Source organism: Salvelinus alpinus, chromosome 28 (genome assembly GCF_045679555.1).
Source record: "Salvelinus alpinus chromosome 28, SLU_Salpinus.1, whole genome shotgun sequence".
Taxonomy (NCBI): Eukaryota; Metazoa; Chordata; class Actinopteri; order Salmoniformes; family Salmonidae; genus Salvelinus; species Salvelinus alpinus.
In genome coordinates this window covers 11,542,062-11,561,245 of record NC_092113.1, presented here as the reverse complement: position 1 = coordinate 11,561,245, position 19,184 = coordinate 11,542,062, and the positions used below count along the sequence as shown (strand labels likewise).

The following is a 19,184-nucleotide window of genomic DNA, read 5'->3' as shown; positions in this document are numbered from 1 at the left end:
TTAAAACTGCAACGTTTGCTCTCCGGTCCATGGCAAAATGTGTAGAATTGCAGAAGACTTGCATTAAAACTGCAACGTTTGCTCTCCGGTACGCACATGTGGGTACGCAGACCCGCTGGCAACTGCGGCCCCTCATGATGAGTTCAGCATTTTGGGCTCCCACCCCCATCAAAGTTGCCCATCCCTGGCTTAGGGAGTTCTTAGTGAGTCAGAGTCTTGTCTCTGACATTGTTTGCGTCTTATTGTGTCTCTAAATGGGATGCTGGATCATTCCCGACAAACTGGGACTGAAGTGCCAACCTTTACGTAATACACCCAGGGCTTTGGCTTTGATTCTCTCCTCCACGCACACGGTCACACTCACACAAGTTCTCCTGGGAGAGGGTTCTAAATTTAGTTGCATCTCGTGGCAGGTTTGGAGCGGCCCACCCTCACCAGATGTGACGAGACTGACTGTCTAAGAGACAAACAAACCAGACTGGTGGTGGGTGTACAATTACCTCTTTCTCTGTCTGCGTCCACCCATCCATCTGCTCATTCCTCTCCTCCTCCTTTCACTCACCGTCTTTCACTGTGGTGTCCTCTCCCTCTATTTTCCTCTCCAAGACTCTCCCCAAGTCTTTTTCTGTTGACCTTCGCCTTACCCTATGCTTCCTTCTTTGTGTTTGTCTGCCTCTCTTCATCTCTCCCCACCTATCGTTGTGTCTTTCTCGCCAATCATCATGAACGTCATGCATTTATAAAGTGCTTCTCGCACAGTCCTAGAGCACATTGGACGGCCGGACAACTCTTCCCATCCAGTATCAAACCTATAGCACCCTCTCCATATATTTCTACAAACAAGCTAAATGCAAATCTTGATCCCAGCCTCTTCTGTGCGATAGCCTGGGGACGAGGTTGGCACCCTATTCCCTATGTAGTGCACTACTTTTGAAAAGACTCATATACACGGTGTACAAAACATGAGGAACATATTCCTAACATTGAGTTGCACCCCTTTTCCCCTCAGAACAGCCTCAATTCGTCGAGGCATGGACTCTAAACAAGGTGTTGAAAGCGTTCCATGTTGATTCCAATGCTTCCCACAATTGTGTCAAGTCGGTTGGATGTCCTTTGGGCGGTGCACCATTCTTGATACAAACAGGAAACTGTTGAGCATGAAAAACCCAGCACCGTTGCAGTTCTTGACACACTCAAAACCGGTGTGCGCCTGGCGCCTACTACTGTAACCTGTCAAAAGGCACTTCAATCTTTTGTCTTGCCCATTCACCCTCTGAATGGCACACATACACAATCCATGTCTCAATTGTCTAAAGGCTTAAAAATCCTTATTTAACCTGTCTCCTCCCCTTCATCTACACTGTGTTAACAAGTGACATCAATAAGGGACCATATCTTTCACCTGGTCAGTCTACATCATGGAAAGAGTTCCTAATGTTTTGCACACTCAGTGTAGTGCACTTATTTTGGCCAGAACCCATGAGGGTCTGGCCAAAAGTAGTGGACTGTATAGGGAATAGGGTGTCACTGCAGATGCAACCTGAGGGAGCTCACTAGACCCTGTACTGTGGGTGGCTGTTGGCTAGAAGAAGTTGCGCTTGCTGTTCTTGTTGTAATGACAGACTGGGCAGAGAGAGAGAGAGAGAAGCACAAGCTACTCATTTAGCCTCTATTACACACTGCACTCTCGCCAGGAGCCGACCACTGCTCTTAGTGGGTGGTAGCGGGCGGAGGCCGTGGACCGGTGCCTGAATGACACTACCACCGCTGCCAACAACCATCTGAATGAACTCAAGCTAGCGAGGAGGTAGCACAGTGACATCACCAAGATCACTGAATACATCTCATGTTGAGCTCCCCGATTCCTCATTTTTTAGATGTGTGACTCGACTCCCCACATCTGGAACCCATTGGGAGAGTCGGAAGGAACCCAATGCCATCACAGTGGGAAATAAAAATAAAAATAGAGGGAGATCTTTGTTGTTGGTTTCACATGAAGCTGGCTCACGGAATTGGGAAACACCCATTTTTTAAAAACTATACATTCAGTTTTCTGTGTTTATTTTACCATGGTGTAACTAAGAGCACATTCTCATTTGCGCCAACAGAGTATTTCAAATTCTTATTATTTTTTAACTAGGCAAGTCCGTTAAGAACAAATTCTTATTTACAATGACGGCCTACCGCGGCCAAACCCGGACTCCGCTGGGCCAATTGTGCGCCGCCCAATCACGGCTGGCTGTGATACAGCCTGGAATCGAACCAGGGTCTGTAGTGACGCCTCTAGCACTGCCTTATACCGCTGTGCCACTCGGGAGCTGATCCAAGATCAGTGCCTAAGGGAAACGGAGTAGCATTGGAATGACGGACCCTGTTGTGAGTTCACATTGGATAAGTGGCAGCTCTCCTCTGTCTTTCACCCACAAGGTAATTGCCCACCACAGAAATAGAATCAGATAATCCTACCCCCAATACTAACCTCAACCATTACAGTGGATGAAGACATATCTAAACATGGTTAGGGGTAATCTCCATCACCTCCACCTTTTAACCCATTGCACTACTTTTAGTATTATGGTGATTTGTATTGTATTGTGCTTCTGCTTTGCCCTCCCTAAGGGTTTTAGGCTGGGTATCCATAAAGAACTTTGTGACAACTGCCAATATAAAAAAAGGGCTCTATAATGTACATTTGATTGATTAAAATACATTTGATTGGGAAGAAGCACCAATTTAAAATGTCCAAGACAAATTTCCCTTCAGGGACAATAAAGTGAATCTTATCTCAACTCTCATCTTATCTTACCTGTAGGAGTCCCTGTAGCTCATGGTGTCGTGGCCCGAGTCCTCCTGGTCCTCCTCAGTCACCTTGAAGCAGACCCTCTTGATGCCCCCGTGCTCTGCTTTTTCCTGGTCCCCCTCCTCAGGGGCCACGGAGGGGGGCTGGCTGGCCTCGTAGGCTGGGGGCTCGCTGCCCTGCGGCTGGGTGGGCTCCGTGATGGACGACAGCAGGCTGCAGTTATCGACCGTCACATAGGAGGAGAAAACACATGAATAGTACGAGTAGAGATATTCTTATAATGTGAACTCACATATATTGCTTTTATATGCGCACACATATCTTTTACACACACATGCACAAACACAGTAGAGAAGGTTTTCCCTCCTTTCAATGGGGTAGTGGCTTCACGGCCTGTTGCTGTTAGCCAAATCCATAAACAGTTTTGGACTGACGAATTCTCCTGTTTTCAAAGTATCCACATTAAACAAGCAAAAAGGGCAGTCAGACAAAGGGGGTTTGGCGTGGGTCTCAGGAAGGCTGCCTGGGGACAATGGTTTCATAATATCTTGGCCTTCCAGCTTTCCATATTCATGCAGAATAATAACAGATCTTCAGAGGAAAATGTCAACGAATAGACTACAGGAACTAAAAATAAACGACGGTGATATATAATTTGGCGATTCTAAAACCACTCATGTCATTGTGGGTGCCTACATGTGTATTATTTGGGTACTCACACTATTGGGGTACCTTGGGTAAAGTTGAACAATGAAATTCAGGTATTTAGCAATGATACTCATACATACAGTATATCGGGCCGTGGGCCGTGTCTGGCTCGCGGGCCACCAGTTTGAGATCCCTGACATAGGTACTTAGCGAGGATTTTCACATATGTGTACTTACACATCTATCTGGGTGACGTACTGCCTCATCTCTCGGACAGCGATGTCTAGGCGGCTGTAGAGGCGGATGTATGCGTCCTGGATCTCCATGTCCTCCTGTTTGAGCAGGAAGCTGAGGCCCTTCCCCCGGTGGGCCTGCTGCCTCCTGTCTGGAGTGCCCTCTCCAGAGCCCTCGATGTCCCACTCCCCCTCCTCTCCCAGACCGCTGCAGCTGTAGGACGGGGCGCCCATGCTTGTCACACAGTGCTGGGTGTGGGACATTGGGTTCAGGTTAGCTGTGGGGAGAGAGAAAATAAATAGATAGATAAATAGAGGCAAAGAAAGGTAAATGAAGTGAAAGCAGCTGTACTTCACAGAAAAGCAGAGGTAGAAATAGAGGAGGGAAGAAAGGGAAAGAGAGAGGGAGCGAGAGAGAGAGAGGAGACAATCAACTCTCACTTCCAGAGACCCATATCTACACCAGATGTTCAGCCTTCATACACAAAAACACTCTGGTGAATATACGGCCTATTGTTTTGACAAAAACTGTGCTTTTATATGAAGGGCCTTATATTATATATATAGAAATAGAAATAGAGGGAAGAAAGGGAAAGAGAGAGGGAGAGAGAGATGTATGTATTCTATGCATTCTATGTACATTCTACTGCCTTGCGAGTCGTGAAGAAATGCCTAGAACGTGACAAAAACACAGTAAAAATTATTTTATTTGGTATTGAGGTCTAATTCAAAATTCTATGTCCTTTTCGTGGAGCCTGAGGGTGTAACGTTAGCACATAATAGCATAGGCTACCATTAAGTCGAGGAGCTCCTATACTTTGTGCACATTCCAGCCCTGAGCACTCTATGAGGCTACTAAATCCACTAAAAAAGCAGACATTTTGTCCATGCATTTCTGACCGCAAAGCCAATGAAGCCATCACTTTGGAGTTGTAAAAAACGTAATTGTTTAGCCTGGTAAAGAAACTTTAAACTCGGTTGCTGGGGGAATTGCCAAGTCTCGCACATGTTGAAAAGACAACGTCTTGGCGCGACACAACTGCAGAGTAGATGTCAAATCATGCTGCGAGAGACAGGTTGAAACAATGCTAATGGTTATCTCAGACGGCTGGCTGTCTGTTGCAGCTTCCTCCCCCGTCTTCGTCTGAGTGTCTCTGTGGTTCGGCACGGAGCGGCGGCCGGGTGACAGGCCAAGCGGCAGGCTACTGAAACCACCGAGAGACAAAACTGACAGGAGGACCATATGGGCCCATAGAGATACATACAGTTGAAGTCGGACGTTTACATACACTTAGGTTGGAGTCATTAAAACTCGTTTTTCAACCACTCTACAAATTTCTTGTTAACAAACTATAGTTGTGGCAAGTCGGTTAGAACATCTACTTTGTGCATGACAAGTAATTTTTCCAACAATTGTTTCCAAACAATTTCACTTATAATTCACTGTATCACAATTCCAATTCCACAATTCAACTGTATTCACGGAGTATAACAAACATTAGAAACATCTTCCAAATATTGAGTTGCGCCCCCCTTTTTACCCTCAGGACAGCCTCAATTCGTTAGGGAATAGGTGTCAAAAGTGTCAAGGTGTCAAAAGTGTTCCACAGGGATGGTGGCCCATGTTGACTCCAATGCTTCCCACAGTTATGTCAAGTTGTCTGGATGTCCTTTAGGTGGAGGACCATTCTTGATACACACGGAAAACTGTTGAGCGTGAAAAACCCAGCAGCGTTGCAGTTCTTGACACAAACCGGTGCGCCTGGCACCTACTACCATACCCCGTTCAAAGGCACTTCAATCTTTTGTCTTGCCCATTCACCCTCTAAATGGCACATATACACCATCCATGTCTCAATTCTCTCAAGACATAAAAATCCTTATTTAACCTGTCTCCTCCCCTTCATCTACACTGATTGAAGTGGATTTAACAAGTGACATCAATAAGGGATCATAGCTGTCACCTGGATTCACCTGGTCAGTCTATGTCATTCTACATGTTTTGTATACCCAGTGTATAATGTTATATTTTAAGATCTCACTCCCTCGCTCTCTCTGACTCTATAACCGTCTCTGTTTATCTCACGCTCACTTTCTCTCACTCCCTCTCTGTCCCTCGCTCTTTGTCCCTTGACCTAACAACGTCTACAGTAAAGTAATCTAATGATCCCCATCACCCTCTTACTCTCTGAATATCCCACCCTTGGTGCCTTGGAGGGCCCGCTTTGGTGACATCACTCATCCCCCACAGAGAAGACAGATACACGTGACGGCGTGGGGGGTGGAAGGAGGGTCGCCTGAGGCTAATGGAGGTTTTTAATGGGCGACCGACGGGGACGATTAGTGGTGGGATTACAACTACATTCCTGCTAATTTACTGTGGGAATTGTCCCTATATACGGCTCAAGGGTAACAAGGTTTGGTTCATCACGAGAGCTCATAAAGTCATTTGCACAATGGGATTTAATTGGTCAGAGAGGGTAATTAGTTGAAATGATCTCTTTGTTTGAAGCCTTAAAGGCTGGCAGCGTAATGTTGTTAAGGGGATATTGGCTATTGTTGGCAAAAAAACTCAAATGTGATTTGACTTACACAAAAAAACTGAACTTAGGCATTGATATGATTCAACTGGGCTCTATTGTCGTATTTGCGTGCTGTTCTTCTCAATGTGTAAGCAAAAGGTATGTGTGTGTGTCTCAGTTCATACATGCACGTGCGTCTTATGCGTCCATGTGTGCGCACACGCACACACACACACACACACACACACACACACACACACACACACATCTGCTCGCCCCACCTTGGTCGGGGTCCAGGCCGAAGAAGGAGTTCTTGCGTCCAAAGCGGATGCTGAAGGCCCTGCCAGTGGCCGTGGTGGTCTTGGGGTAAGATACCTGCATCAGGTTGACGTGGCAGTTGGTGGGCACAAAGTCCATGCAGCCCAGTGGGTGAGGCCGCACACCCGCCTGCTTGAACGTGGGACACGCCTTGTTCCTCAGCTCCTGGGCAAACTGAAAACAATCACACACAACGAAGGAGATTGAAATTGGTACCTACACCGCTGTAACATAATGATGGCTCAATGCTCACTGCTGATATGTGTGTGTTGTCTGTGTGAGTGGGGTGTAGTTGGTGCTGAATTACTGAAGTGGGGGGGTATGTGTGAGTCTGTGTGAGTAGGGTGTAGTTGATGGTGAATTACTGAAGTGAGGGGGGGTGTGTGTGTGTGTGTGTGTGTGTGTGTGTGTGTGTGTGTGTGTGTGTGTGTGTGTGTGTGTGTGTGTGGGGTGTAGTTGGTGCTGAATTACTGAAGTGGGGTGGTGTGTGTTTGTGCGCGCGCGTATGCTTGAGGGAGAGAGTGAGTGTGCATGTACAAAAGAGTTGAAGACAAGTGGCAAGCAGTCCGTGTTTGTAGCTGTTCTTGCACTACATATGGGGCTATGGGAGACAGAGGGATCCTGTAGTTCCTGTACCTGCTGGTAGCTGCTGATTCGTCGGCGGATGCTCTCCAGCTTGGTGTCACAGATGTTCCTGAACTCAAACTGAGGCATCGACACCACGCGGTCGCTCTGTGAGATCAGCTGGCTGCAGTTGCGCACAAAATGGCTGTCATCACCGGCAAAGGCCTCCAGGATCTGACAGGTGAAAACAAATGTTTTAAGTCATGGAATTGAACAGCATGTAATTTGGGAAGCATTAACTCCAATTGTTTTCTGTCATAAATGCTAATGTTAACAAGTCGTGGCTGTGGCTATGAACAGAAACACATAGTGCCAATGCTAGAAGAACACAACAACAATATATATGTATTGTGGGCCAACCTGCTCCAGCAGTATACCACAAACTGCTGAGCAGTGTTAGCATTAGCATGCTAACAACAACAATGGACATGTACTTTGGCGGTGAGGCTGAAGCAGCCCTTGGGCTCCACCATCTTCTCCAGGACGTGGCTCTTGACGCCGGCCGTGCTGACGTACTCGTACACCACGCCATGCTCCAGGTGCACGTTGTCAACCATCATGCTCACCAGAGGCACAGAGTCATCAGACATGGACAGCCTGCTCAGGCTATAGTCTGGATGAGACACAAAATACAGGATGCTTTTGAGTACACACCCGTTGTCGGATAGATGGACAGAGACAAACCCACACATACGAACCAGAGGTAGTATACACTGCAGTACCTGTTCCATTCCTGACATTCTCCTCCTCGGTCTCAGAGCCATTCTCTGCTGGGCAGGCCCTGAACGACCCCCTGTCCTCCTCAACATCCTCAAATGCCCGATACACCCACTGACACTTACAGGACACAGAGAGGGACACACATTGGAGTCAAACATTGGTGTGTGTTTCTGTACATGCCATCATACAGTTTACTTAAATATTCACGAGTAAATACTTTGTAGAAGCACCTTTGACGCCGGCCGTGCTGACGTACCATTACAGCTTTGAGCCGTCTTGGGAAAGGGGGAGACCTAGTCAATTGTCCAACTGAATGTATTCAACTGAAATGCGTCTTCCTCATTTAACCCAACCACTCTGAAGCAGAGAGGTGCAGGGGGCTGCCATAATCGACATCCACGTCTTCGGTGCCCAGGGAACAGTGGGTTAACTGCCTTGCTCAGGGGCAGAACAACAGATTTTAACCTTGTCAGCTCGGGGATTTGATCCAGCAACCTTTCAGTTACCGGCCCAACGCTCTAACCACTAGGCTACCTGTCGCCTTGGGTATGTATGTCTGTATCGGCATTGCACATCTGGATTTGGGGACTTTTCTCCCATTCTTTCTTGCAGATTTTCTGAAGCTCTCTTAAGGTAGATGGGGAGCGGCGGTGAACAGCAAATCTTCAAGTCTTTCCACAGATTTTCAATGGGATTCAAGTCTGGGCTTTGGCTGAGCCACTCAAGGACTTTCACATTCTTGTTCTGAAGCCATTCCAGTGTTGCTTTCACTGTATGCTTGGGGTCACTGTCCTGTTGGAACGTAAATCTTCATTTACAGTCTGAAACAGTTTGTCATCAAGGATTTGCCTGTATTGTTTCCTCTATCCTTACCAGTCTCCCAGTCCCTACCGCTGAAATGCATTCTGATACCATGATGCTGCCACCACCAAGCTTCACAGTAGGGATGGGGTTAGACTGGTGATAAGCTGGGCCTGGTTTTCTCCAGACATAGCTCTTTGCATTCAGGCCAAAGAGTTAACATTTTGTTTCATCAGACCACAGAGTCTTTTGCCTTACGCTCTCAGAATATTTCACGTGCCTTTTTGCAAACTCCAGGCGTGCTGCCATGTGCTTTTTTCTCTGGAGTGCCTTCTGTTTGGCCACTCTCCCAATGAAGCCCAGATTGGTGAAGTGCTGTAGAAACTGTTCTTCTGGCAGGTTCTCCCATCTCAACTAAGGAATGCTGTAGTTTTGTCAGAGTGGTCATTGGGTTCTTGGTCACCTCCCTGACCAAGGTCCTTCTTGGCTGGTTGCTCACTTTGGTTGGACAGCCAGCTCTTGGCAAAGTCTGGGTAGTTACATATTTTTTCAATTTCCCAATGATGGAGACCACTGTGCTCTTGGAAACTTTCTACATATTAGAAATTGTTTTAAACTCTTCCCCAGATATATGCCTCATCACAATTCTATCTCGGAGATCTACAGACATTTCCTTGGACTTCATGGTATAGTTTCTGCTCTGACATGCACTGTCAACTGTGGGACCCTCTAAATCATGTCCAAACAATTGAATTGGCCACAGGAATTGGCCACAATAGACTCCAATCAAGTAGTAGTGACATCTCAAGGATGGTCAAAGGAAATTGGATGCACCTGAGCTCAATTTGGAGTGTCATAGCAAAGGTGTGGGAATACTTATGTAAATTAGGGATCAATAAATGTGCAAAAATGTAAAATAAATATATGTTTACACTTTCTCATTATGGGGTATTGTGTGTAGATGGGTGAGATAAAACAATGTTTTAATCCATTTTGAATTCAGAATGTAACAATAAAATGTGGAATAAGTCAAGGGGTATGAATACTTACTGAAGGCCCTGTATATGCATATTTTCTCATAGAACATGGCACTGGTTCAGGAAACACACTGGCAATTAAACCAGCTGTGTGAAAGAACTAACAGAGATGTGGTCCAAACAGAGCAGCTCTGAGGAGATTTGACTGGGCAAGGGGATAGGACAAGAGAATCCAGGGTAAACATCAACAAAGCAGGGGATTGGAAAAGAGGAGAGGAGCTAGAGTAAATATCAACACATCACCTAATAAAAAAGCACCACAGTACTACACATCCTGCTGGGTCCCAAGCTGGATAAAGCCAAAACACAGTATTTGACGCAGTAGGAAAAGAAAAACAAGGGGTGAAAGAGGTCTACTGGCAGAAGACTGAAACTGAGAATGAGGAAGAACCCTAGTTGTGACGCAACAAATAAAACCTTGCATGTGACACTGTAGAAGGGAACACACTAGTTTGGTGGAAAAACATCTTGACACTGGTAGAAAAGTAGCAATGGTTGTGTTCTCCAATCAGTGTTCAGTGTTCTCAGTGTTCTCCAATCCAATCCTGGCGCTTCGGCACTTGACTCAACTCATCATCAAGCTTTTGATAAGTGGAATCAGGTATGTTAGTGATAAGGTAAAAAGAAAACAATTTGCACATCTTTGGGTCCCCCAGAACCAGGACTGGGAAAGACTGGGCCATGCCTTTGTGGTTGAATCTCACCATCTCCGAACATTTGTTTCCCCTAACATTATGCAGACAGAATTAAACCAATGCCAGGTCTCTCACCATGTCGGGATGCTCCTGCTGGGAGGAGGAGAAGTGCTCCAGGACCTCCTGGTAGTCACTGAGGTTCATGCTGTTGCCGTTCACCTTCAGGATACACTGACCTGGCTGGAGGCCCGCTGCCGCCGCCTCCGACCCTGAATATCACACAGGGGTCAGGGATCACATTTGGATATGCCTGCAGGGTCGTCATTGTAATCGCAATGCGGTCATACTTTTAGTCACACCCCCCCCAAACAAAAATTCTACAAATTGTAATATACTGTAAGTGCAATGCATAATTTCTTTTAAATCTAGTCCTTCATGTAAATATGTATTTTATTCAATGTAACCGTCATTCAATTAGGACATCTCATTGAAATGAAGAATCTGTTCATTAGAGAAGACCTATCCAAGGCCATCATCCTCAAAGAAAGAGATACGCACACATGAAGACATACGTGGGTGTAAGAACTTCAAATAACTCCTGGTAACACTTTAGCTGTGCACTAAACAGATATTCCTGTCCCATTTTAAAATACCAGGCCTAGCATCCCTTTCCCTGTCATCCACCTCACACAAAGCACACAACGCCATAACTTCAGTTTAGCAGCAACCCCTCCCAGCCGTCAAGTAGGGCCCTGATTTAGGAGATGAGAGAGTGCCTGGAGAGTCTGACATCATTCAGAGACAACTCATATGGGGCCGGTAGCTGGAAGGAACCCCACACTCCGCAGCCTGCGTGTGTGTGTTTGTCCTCATCCCTGGATGCTACAGAAAGGAGTCGGCCATTTTCTCCTACCTCCTCTTCCAGCTGTTTTACACATTTGGACCAATCGCTCGCAACTCGATAGTCGTAAATCCTCCCCCCCCTTCTTTCGCTTCTTCTTTTTATATGATATAAACATCTGCCTAGCAGGCGGTGTACCGGGGGAATGTGGCCCAGGTGGTTGTATTAACATAGAGGAGTTAAGTTCTGTGTGTGTGTAGGGGGGAGCACCGTCTTTTAGGATTTTAACTTTGAGCCCTAGCGAACATGTGGTCCTAAAAAGCAGAGCTTCAGTAAAAGGGAACTGAAGCTGACAGGTGCATGGCTGGAAGGTAACGTTACCTCATCCTATAATTTAAAGACAGGTTTCTGGCATGTATACCAACATTCCAGGTTCCCTCCCATAAATGGTCTATTAACGGACAAGACGTGACTAAATCACTAGCAATTTAACAGACGATGCAGTACATATTTCCTCTGTGTGGTGTCACGTTCAATGAGTGAACCCCAAGACTCAAGGTCACATTCAGAGAGCGCCAATCAAAGCGGTTGTTACTCACCTTTCCTTACTGCGTGTACATGAGGTGGGGCGGAGCCACAGAGTTTGAAGGACAGGGGATCTGGAGTGTCTGGAACCTTCACGATCCTAAATCAACAAGAGAGTGAATCAGAGACTGGCCAAACACTGAGCCTGTGTGTCTAGTTAAGTGTGCGCATGTGTGTGTGTGTGTGTGTGTGTGTGTGTGTGTGTGTGTGTGTGTGTGTGTGTGTGTGTGTGTAATGAAATTGGGTATGTGTATACGTGTGTGTCCATGGTTGTACTACTATACTGTAACTCACTCTTTTGCCTTGGTGTTGACCAGCAGGCGTAAGGAGCGGCGGATGCAGAAGGCCTGGTTGATCATGGTCTCCACCTCCTGGAAGGGCCTGAGGAACACCAGGTCCTCGTTGATGGTGAATATCTTCCTGCCCGCCTGCAGCCCCGCCATCTGGAGAGGGAGGAATGGAGTGGAAACAACACCGGTGAAGCGTCCGGATAGGTTGTCTCATCATTTCATGCTAGATCAGCGGCCATTTTGCTCTGCAGATGTAAAATTGCTTGCGAACAATTTGACCAGATTTCGCGTATAAAACCTGGTTAAATAATGGGGAAAAGCATTCAAGTGAAATCTTAATGATAACATAAAAAAAAAACGCTAATCAAGAAGGTCAACGATATGAGCTTTGCACATTTGCAGGGCATTAATGCATATTGAACTGTGATGGGTTTTGCGTGCATGTGTCTGGTCACGTCGTGAGAATAATGCATCCTCTATATCCTCTCTGCCCAGGACGCAGGGACCAGATCCGCTTGGCTTTGGAGGACAGACCAGAATAGGGACAGCCAGGCACAGTGGCCCTCTGAGTATGTGTGTGTGTGTGCGCATGTTTGGTATTCTCCCCCCGACCCTCCTGGAGTCCCTGGCTCTCCCAGGGTTTTTCACTGGGCCCTGTGAATCAACTGAGCCTCATTCACAATGCTGGCACGCACACACACACACACACACACACACACACACACACACACACACAGACCGAACTAAACTGGCACTGTCTGGAGCAGAGAAGCCGAGGCGATAGAGGGGGATGAGGAGTGAGATGGAGGGGACAGGGAACAAGGGAGGGGAGAAAGACCGTAAGGGACAGTAAGGGAAGGAGTGCAGTAAGGCTGTTTCCCCCAATCCCTTCACTCAGAGAACCCCAGTCGTTGTTCCATCCCAACACTAGTTCCTCTGATTCAACCAATCAACAAGATACCAAGAGCCTGATTAGTTGAGTCAGGAGAGAGGAGATAGAAGGCTGTCCTCCCATGAGGCTGCAGGCAGAAAAACAGATGGAAACGTGTGCAGGCGCGTACATACACACGCGTAAGCGCGCACACACACACACACACACACACACACACACACACACACACACACACACACACACACGTAAGCACACACGTAAGCACACACGTAAGCACACACGTAAGCACACACGTAAGCACACACACACACACACACGTAAGCACACACACACACACACACACACAGAGCTGGGATGTCATGTTGTGGCGTGTGGTGGCATTGAGGAGAATGTGAGCAGGCATGTCTAATGTAATACGGCTGATCTGATCCCCACACTGAGAATAGATGCCCTGAGGAGAGTGACAGAACCACCAGCGCCTGAATCACTGGGACTAATGGACTCTGTCAGTGAGAAGGAAGAAGCACAGAATTGTGTGTGTGTTGACTGTGTGTGTGTGTGTCTGTAGACTCCTCACCTCGGCGTGAGAGCCCCTGGTGACAGACTTCACCACGATGGCCTTGTTCTTCTCCTCGATTTCAAAGCCGTAGTCCTCCTCCTCAGGGTGGATCTGTGGGGAGAGAAACAAACACAACGTCAACCAAGGAGCTTAGAAGGCATTGATTGACATTGACTGATTCATTGACTAATTCATTCACCCATTGCGCAAAATGAAGGAACCAACAAAATCCGGACATTTTCTCTGGCAATCACTGTACAGGTCAATGACAACCGAATGACACAATGGCAATGAACAGACCTGGGTCAAATGCGTACGTCACATGTAGGTTTATTTGGGACGATTCCATTACCGGGCACTAACAATCACACGGTGGGGGTTATCTCCCTACTGCAGAGTTGTGATAAGATGACTATCGCTAACGCCCGTCTGAGGAGACTGCTAAAAGGAGAAAGACTAAACAATGGCTCTGCAGCATCAAGGAGCTGTGTGTGTGTGTGTGTGTGTGTGTGTGTGTGTGTGTGTGTGTGTGTGTGTGTGTGTGTGTGTGTGTGTGTGTGTGTGTGTGTGTGTGTGTGTGTGTGTGTGCGTCAGTCTATCACTTCAGTCATAGCTGTAGGGACTGGGAAGGATTAGCATTTGAGCTAATCATCAGGGATGGGGCGTCTCCGAGCAAAATAAAAAGGGTCTACTTCCTCGTTCGTTCTGCTGACGAAACGCTAGGAAAAGCTAATGCACTTATGTTAGCTGGACACAATGTAACTCGATGTAGCTCCCAGTTTCCCGCCCTTTTCTGAGGTGGGTTTGACCTTTTACTCTCATTCTTCTAGCACCTGTTGGTGAATGTCACGGCGGAGAGTCGCACGGTGTTGATGCGTCGATCAAGAGAGACCGAGAGTGCGAGAGGAAGGGACTGAGAGAGAGAAAGAGTGTGAGAGAGACAGAACATTAGATGACGAGAAACTAATATAGAAAGAGTGACAGAGGGAGAGAGAAAACGTGAGAAGGAGAGAGAGGGGAGAGAGAGAACGTGAGAAGGAGAGAGAGTGAGAGGGAGAGGGAGAGAGAGGAGAGAGAGAACGTGAGAAGGAGAGAGAGTGAGAGGGAGAGAGGGGAGAGAGAGAGAATGTGAGAAGGAGAGAGAGTGAGAGGGAGAGAGGGGAGAGAGAGAGAATGTGAGAAGGAGAGTGAGAGAGTGAGAGGGAGAGAGGGGAGAGAGAGAGAATGTGAGAAGGAGAGAGTGAGAGGGAGAGAGGGGAGAGAGAGAGAATGTGAGAAGGAGAGAGAGTGAGAGAGAGAGAATGTGAGAGAGAGAGAGAGAGAGAGAATGTGAGAGAGAGAGAGAGAGAGAGAGAGATGTTGGAATATACAAGGATTGAAGTCCTCTGCTTTTGGGCTAAAGAGCAGAAACCCAGACTTCCTGAAAGAAATTGATGATGTTGATATTTTAGTACTACAGGAAACATGGTGCAGAGGTGATGTTTCCACTGGCTGTCCACTAGGTTATAGGTAGATAATCATACCATCCACTAAATTAAAAGGAATCAAACAGGGCAGAGACTCAGGGGGAATGCTAATATGGTATAAATCTGAACTAATTAATTCAATCGAATTGATCAAAACAGGAGAATTCTTTATCTGGTTAAAAATCAACAAGGAGGCTATCTTGACAGATAAAAACGTCTTCCTCTGTGCCACATACATTCCCCCCTCAGAGTCACCCTACTTCAACGAAGAGAGCTTCTCCATTCTAGAGGGAGAGATTAGTCACTTTCAGGCCCAAGGCAACGTACTGGTCTGTGGAGACCTGAATGCTAGAATAGCAGAAGAACAAGACACTATTAACAGTCATGGGGATAAACACCTACCAGGAAGCAATAACCTTTCCCTCCCCACATACCCCCACAGAAACAACTATGACAAAGTGAAAAACAAAAATGGATTACAGCTCCTGAGGCTCTGTCGAACACTGGGTCTGTACATAGTCAATGGCAGGCTGAGAGGAGACTCTTTTGGTAGGTACACCTACAGCTCATCCCTTGGCAGCAGCACTGTAGACTACTTCCTCACCGACCTAAACCCAGAGTCTCTCAGAGCCTTCACAGTCAGCCCACTAACACCTCTCTCAGACCACAGTAAAATCACAGTGTATCTGAGAAGAGCAGAACCCAACCATGAAGCATCATGGCCCAATAAATTACATGGTACTAAACAAGCCTATAGATGGAGTGCAAACAGTACAGACATCTACCAAAAAGCAATTAGTAGCCAAAAAATACAATCTCTCCTGGACAACTTTTTAGCCTTAACATTCTCCTTCAGCAATGAAGGTGTAAATTTGGCCGTTAGGAACATAAACTTTATATTTGACAAATTAGCCTCCTTGGCTAATCTAAAGAAGCATAAGAGCAAACCAAAAATAACAGATAATGAAAAATGGTTTGATAATGATTGCAAAAATCTAAGAAAGTCATTGAGAAATATATCTAATCAAAAACACAGAGAACCAGACAACAAAAATATACGCCTTCAATATGGGGAAACACTGAAGCAATACAAACGCACCCTAAGAACAAAAAAGGAACAGCACATTAGAAATCAGCTGGATGGAATTGAGGAATCCATAGAATCAAACCACTTCTGGGAGAATTGGAATAAATTAAACAAACCTCATCATGAGGAGTTGGCTATCCAAAATGGGGATATGTGGAGAAATCACTTTGCAAACCTCTACAGCAATATAACAAAGAGCCCAGAACAAAAAGATATACAAGAAAAATTACAAATCCTTGAATTAGCAGTCAAAGACTATCAGAATCCTGTGGATACCCCAATTACAGAAGAAGAATTATTGGAAAAAATATGCAATCTCCAACCCAAAAAGGCCTGTGGTGCTGATGGGATTTTAAATGAAATGATCAAATATACAGACCACAAATTCAAATTGGCTATACTCAAACTCTTCAACATTATCCTCACTGCAGGTATTTTCCCCGATATTTGGAACCAGGGACTGATCACACCAATCTATAAAAATGGAGACAAATTTGACCCAAATAATTACAGAGGAATATGCGTTAACAGCAACTTGGGGAAAATTCTCTGCAGTATTATAAATAGCAGACTACATCATTTCCTTGACGAACACAACGTCCTGAGCAGAAGCCAGATTGGATTTCTAAAAAATTATCGTACAACAGACCACATTTACACCCTCCACACTCTAATTGATAAACAAGTTAACCAAAACAAAGGCAAAATCTACTCGTGTTTTGTAGATTTCAAGAAAGCATTTGATTCAATTTGGCACGAAGGTCTTTTTTATAAACTAATAGAAAGTGGTATTGGAGGGAAAACATATGATTTTATTAAATCAATGTACACTAAAAACAAATGTGCGGTTAAAATTGGCAACAAGCAAACAGACTTCTTCTCTCAGGGGCGGGGAGTGAAACAGGGCTGCCCAATAAGTCCAACATTATTTAACATCTACATGAATGAATTGGCAAAAACATTAGAAGAATCGACAGCACCTGGTATCACCCTACACAACACTGAAATCAAGTGTCTGCTGTACGCAGATGACCTGGTGCTGCTGTCTCCCACTAAAGAGGGGTTACAGCAACACCTAGATCATCTTCACAGGTTCTGTCAGACTTGGGCTCTGACCGTTAATCTAAAAAAAACAAATATAATGATATTCCAAAAAAGGTCCGGAAATAAGGATGACAAATATAAATTCTATTTGGACACAGTTCTATTAGAACACACCAAAAACTACACATATCTAGGACTAAATATCAGCAACACAGGTAGCTTTCACATGGCTGTGAATGAGCTGAGAGACAAAGCAAGAAGAGCATTCTATGCCATTAAAAGGAACATCAAAATTGAAATTCCAATTAGAATCTGGCTCAAAATTTTTCAATCAGTTATAGAACCAATTGCTCTATATGGCAGTGAAGTATGGGGTCCACTCTCTAATAATGAATTTACTAAATGGGACAAACATCCAATTGAAGTATTGCATGCAGAGTTTTGCAAGACTGTATTGCAAGTACAAAGAAAAACTCCAAATAACGCATGTAGGGCAGAATTGGGCCAATATCCCCTCCTCATTCGAATAGAAAAAAGAGCCATCAAATTTTACAACCATCTAAAAACAAGTGACCCTAAAACATTCCATCACACAGCTCTACAATGTCAAGAGATGAAACCAGAGAAGAGTCCCCTCAGCCAGCTGGTTCTGAGGCTCAGTTCACCAACCCAAACCAACCCCATAGAGCCTCGGGACAGCCCTCAGAAAATCTGGCCCAACCAAATCATCACAAAACAAAAAGAAAAATATATAACCTATTGGAAAGACACCACAAAAAATCAAAGTAAACTTCAATGCTATTTGGCTCTAAACAGACAGTACATGGTGGCAGACTATCTGACCACTGTGACTGATAGAAAACTGAGGAAAACATTGACTAGGTACAGACTCAGTGAGCACAGTCTGGCTATAGAGACCGGTCGTCACAGACAAACCTGGCTGCCCAGGGAGGACAGGCTGTGCTCACTCTGCTCCAGGGGAGAGGTAGAGACAGAAGTGCATTTCCTACTACACTGTGACAAATACTCAGACCTAAGAGCATATTTCTTTCCCAAAATTATAATTCAATACAAAGAATTTGAAACTATAAAAGATGAAGAAAAATTCAAATATTTGTTGGGTGAAAAGCCAAAATGTGCAGTTTTGGCAGCCAAATATGTGTCCTCCTGCCACAGCCTGAGGGACAGCCAGTGAAAAATGCAAAGTAATGTTGATAATATTTCCCATTTAGCTTAGTTTTGTTTTGTCTTTCGTACCAGGTCATGTGTCTTCTCAGTCATGTTGACACTGGTCTACTACTGTTGCTTTAATGTATTGTTGTTCTGATTAATATTGTTGTTGTAGCTGTTATTAATGGTAATCCCATGTCCACTACTACTACTATTATTATTACTGTTAGTCCCACCATTTATTTATATATAAATATATATATATTTTGTGTATATATATACATATATATTTTATTTAAATTTTTCGATATGTATACTTTGACAATGTAAGTAATAATAACTTTCCATGTCAATAAAGTCCATTGAATTGAATTGAATTGAATTGAGAGAGAGAGAGAGAGAGAGAGTGAGAGGGAGAGAGGGGAGAGAGAGAGAATGTGAGAAGGAGAGTGAGAGAGTGAGAGGGAGAGAGGGGAGAGAGAGAGAATGTGAGAAGGAGAGTGAGAGAGTGAGAGGGGAGAGAGAGAGAATGTGAGAGAGAGAGAGTGAGAGGGAGAGAGGGGAGAGAGAGAGAATGTGAGAGAGAGAGAGAGAGAGAGAGAGAGAGAGAGAGAGAGAGAGAGAGAGAGTGAGAGAGGGGAGAGAGAGAGAATGTGAGAGAGAGAGAGAGAGAGAGAGAGAGAGAGAGAGAGAGAGTGAGAGGGAGAGAGGGGAGAGAGAGAATGTGAGAAGGAGAGTGAGAGAGTGAGAGGGAGAGAGGGGAGAGAGCGAGAATGTGAGGAGAGATGGGGAGCCACACAGGCAAGGCTGTCTCAGACACACACAAAATCTACACAGTCAAACAGAGACACCGCCATGTTCCTTTCTGCCGTGGACTCTACTTTTCAAATAATGAGACAGCTTTTCTTCAGA

At 45.4% G+C, this 19,184-nt stretch overlaps 1 protein-coding gene across 1 annotated transcript in view; it reads right to left on the bottom strand.

Annotated features, from left to right (window-relative positions):
• prex1 (phosphatidylinositol-3,4,5-trisphosphate-dependent Rac exchange factor 1) overlaps positions 1-19,184 on the bottom strand; it is a 112,260-nt gene that overhangs the window by 14,816 nt on the left and 78,260 nt on the right. Inside the window, exons 17-26 of the mRNA XM_071371612.1 lie at positions 13,524-13,616; positions 12,059-12,207; positions 11,779-11,864; positions 10,474-10,607; positions 7,868-7,982; positions 7,580-7,758; positions 7,158-7,319; positions 6,485-6,695; positions 3,686-3,959; positions 2,807-3,013 (exon numbers count right to left, since the gene is read on the bottom strand). Of these exons, the coding sequence (XP_071227713.1) occupies positions 2,807-3,013; positions 3,686-3,959; positions 6,485-6,695; positions 7,158-7,319; positions 7,580-7,758; positions 7,868-7,982; positions 10,474-10,607; positions 11,779-11,864; positions 12,059-12,207; positions 13,524-13,616 (1,610 nt within the window). The remainder of the gene's footprint in view (positions 1-2,806; positions 3,014-3,685; positions 3,960-6,484; positions 6,696-7,157; positions 7,320-7,579; positions 7,759-7,867; positions 7,983-10,473; positions 10,608-11,778; positions 11,865-12,058; positions 12,208-13,523; positions 13,617-19,184) is intronic.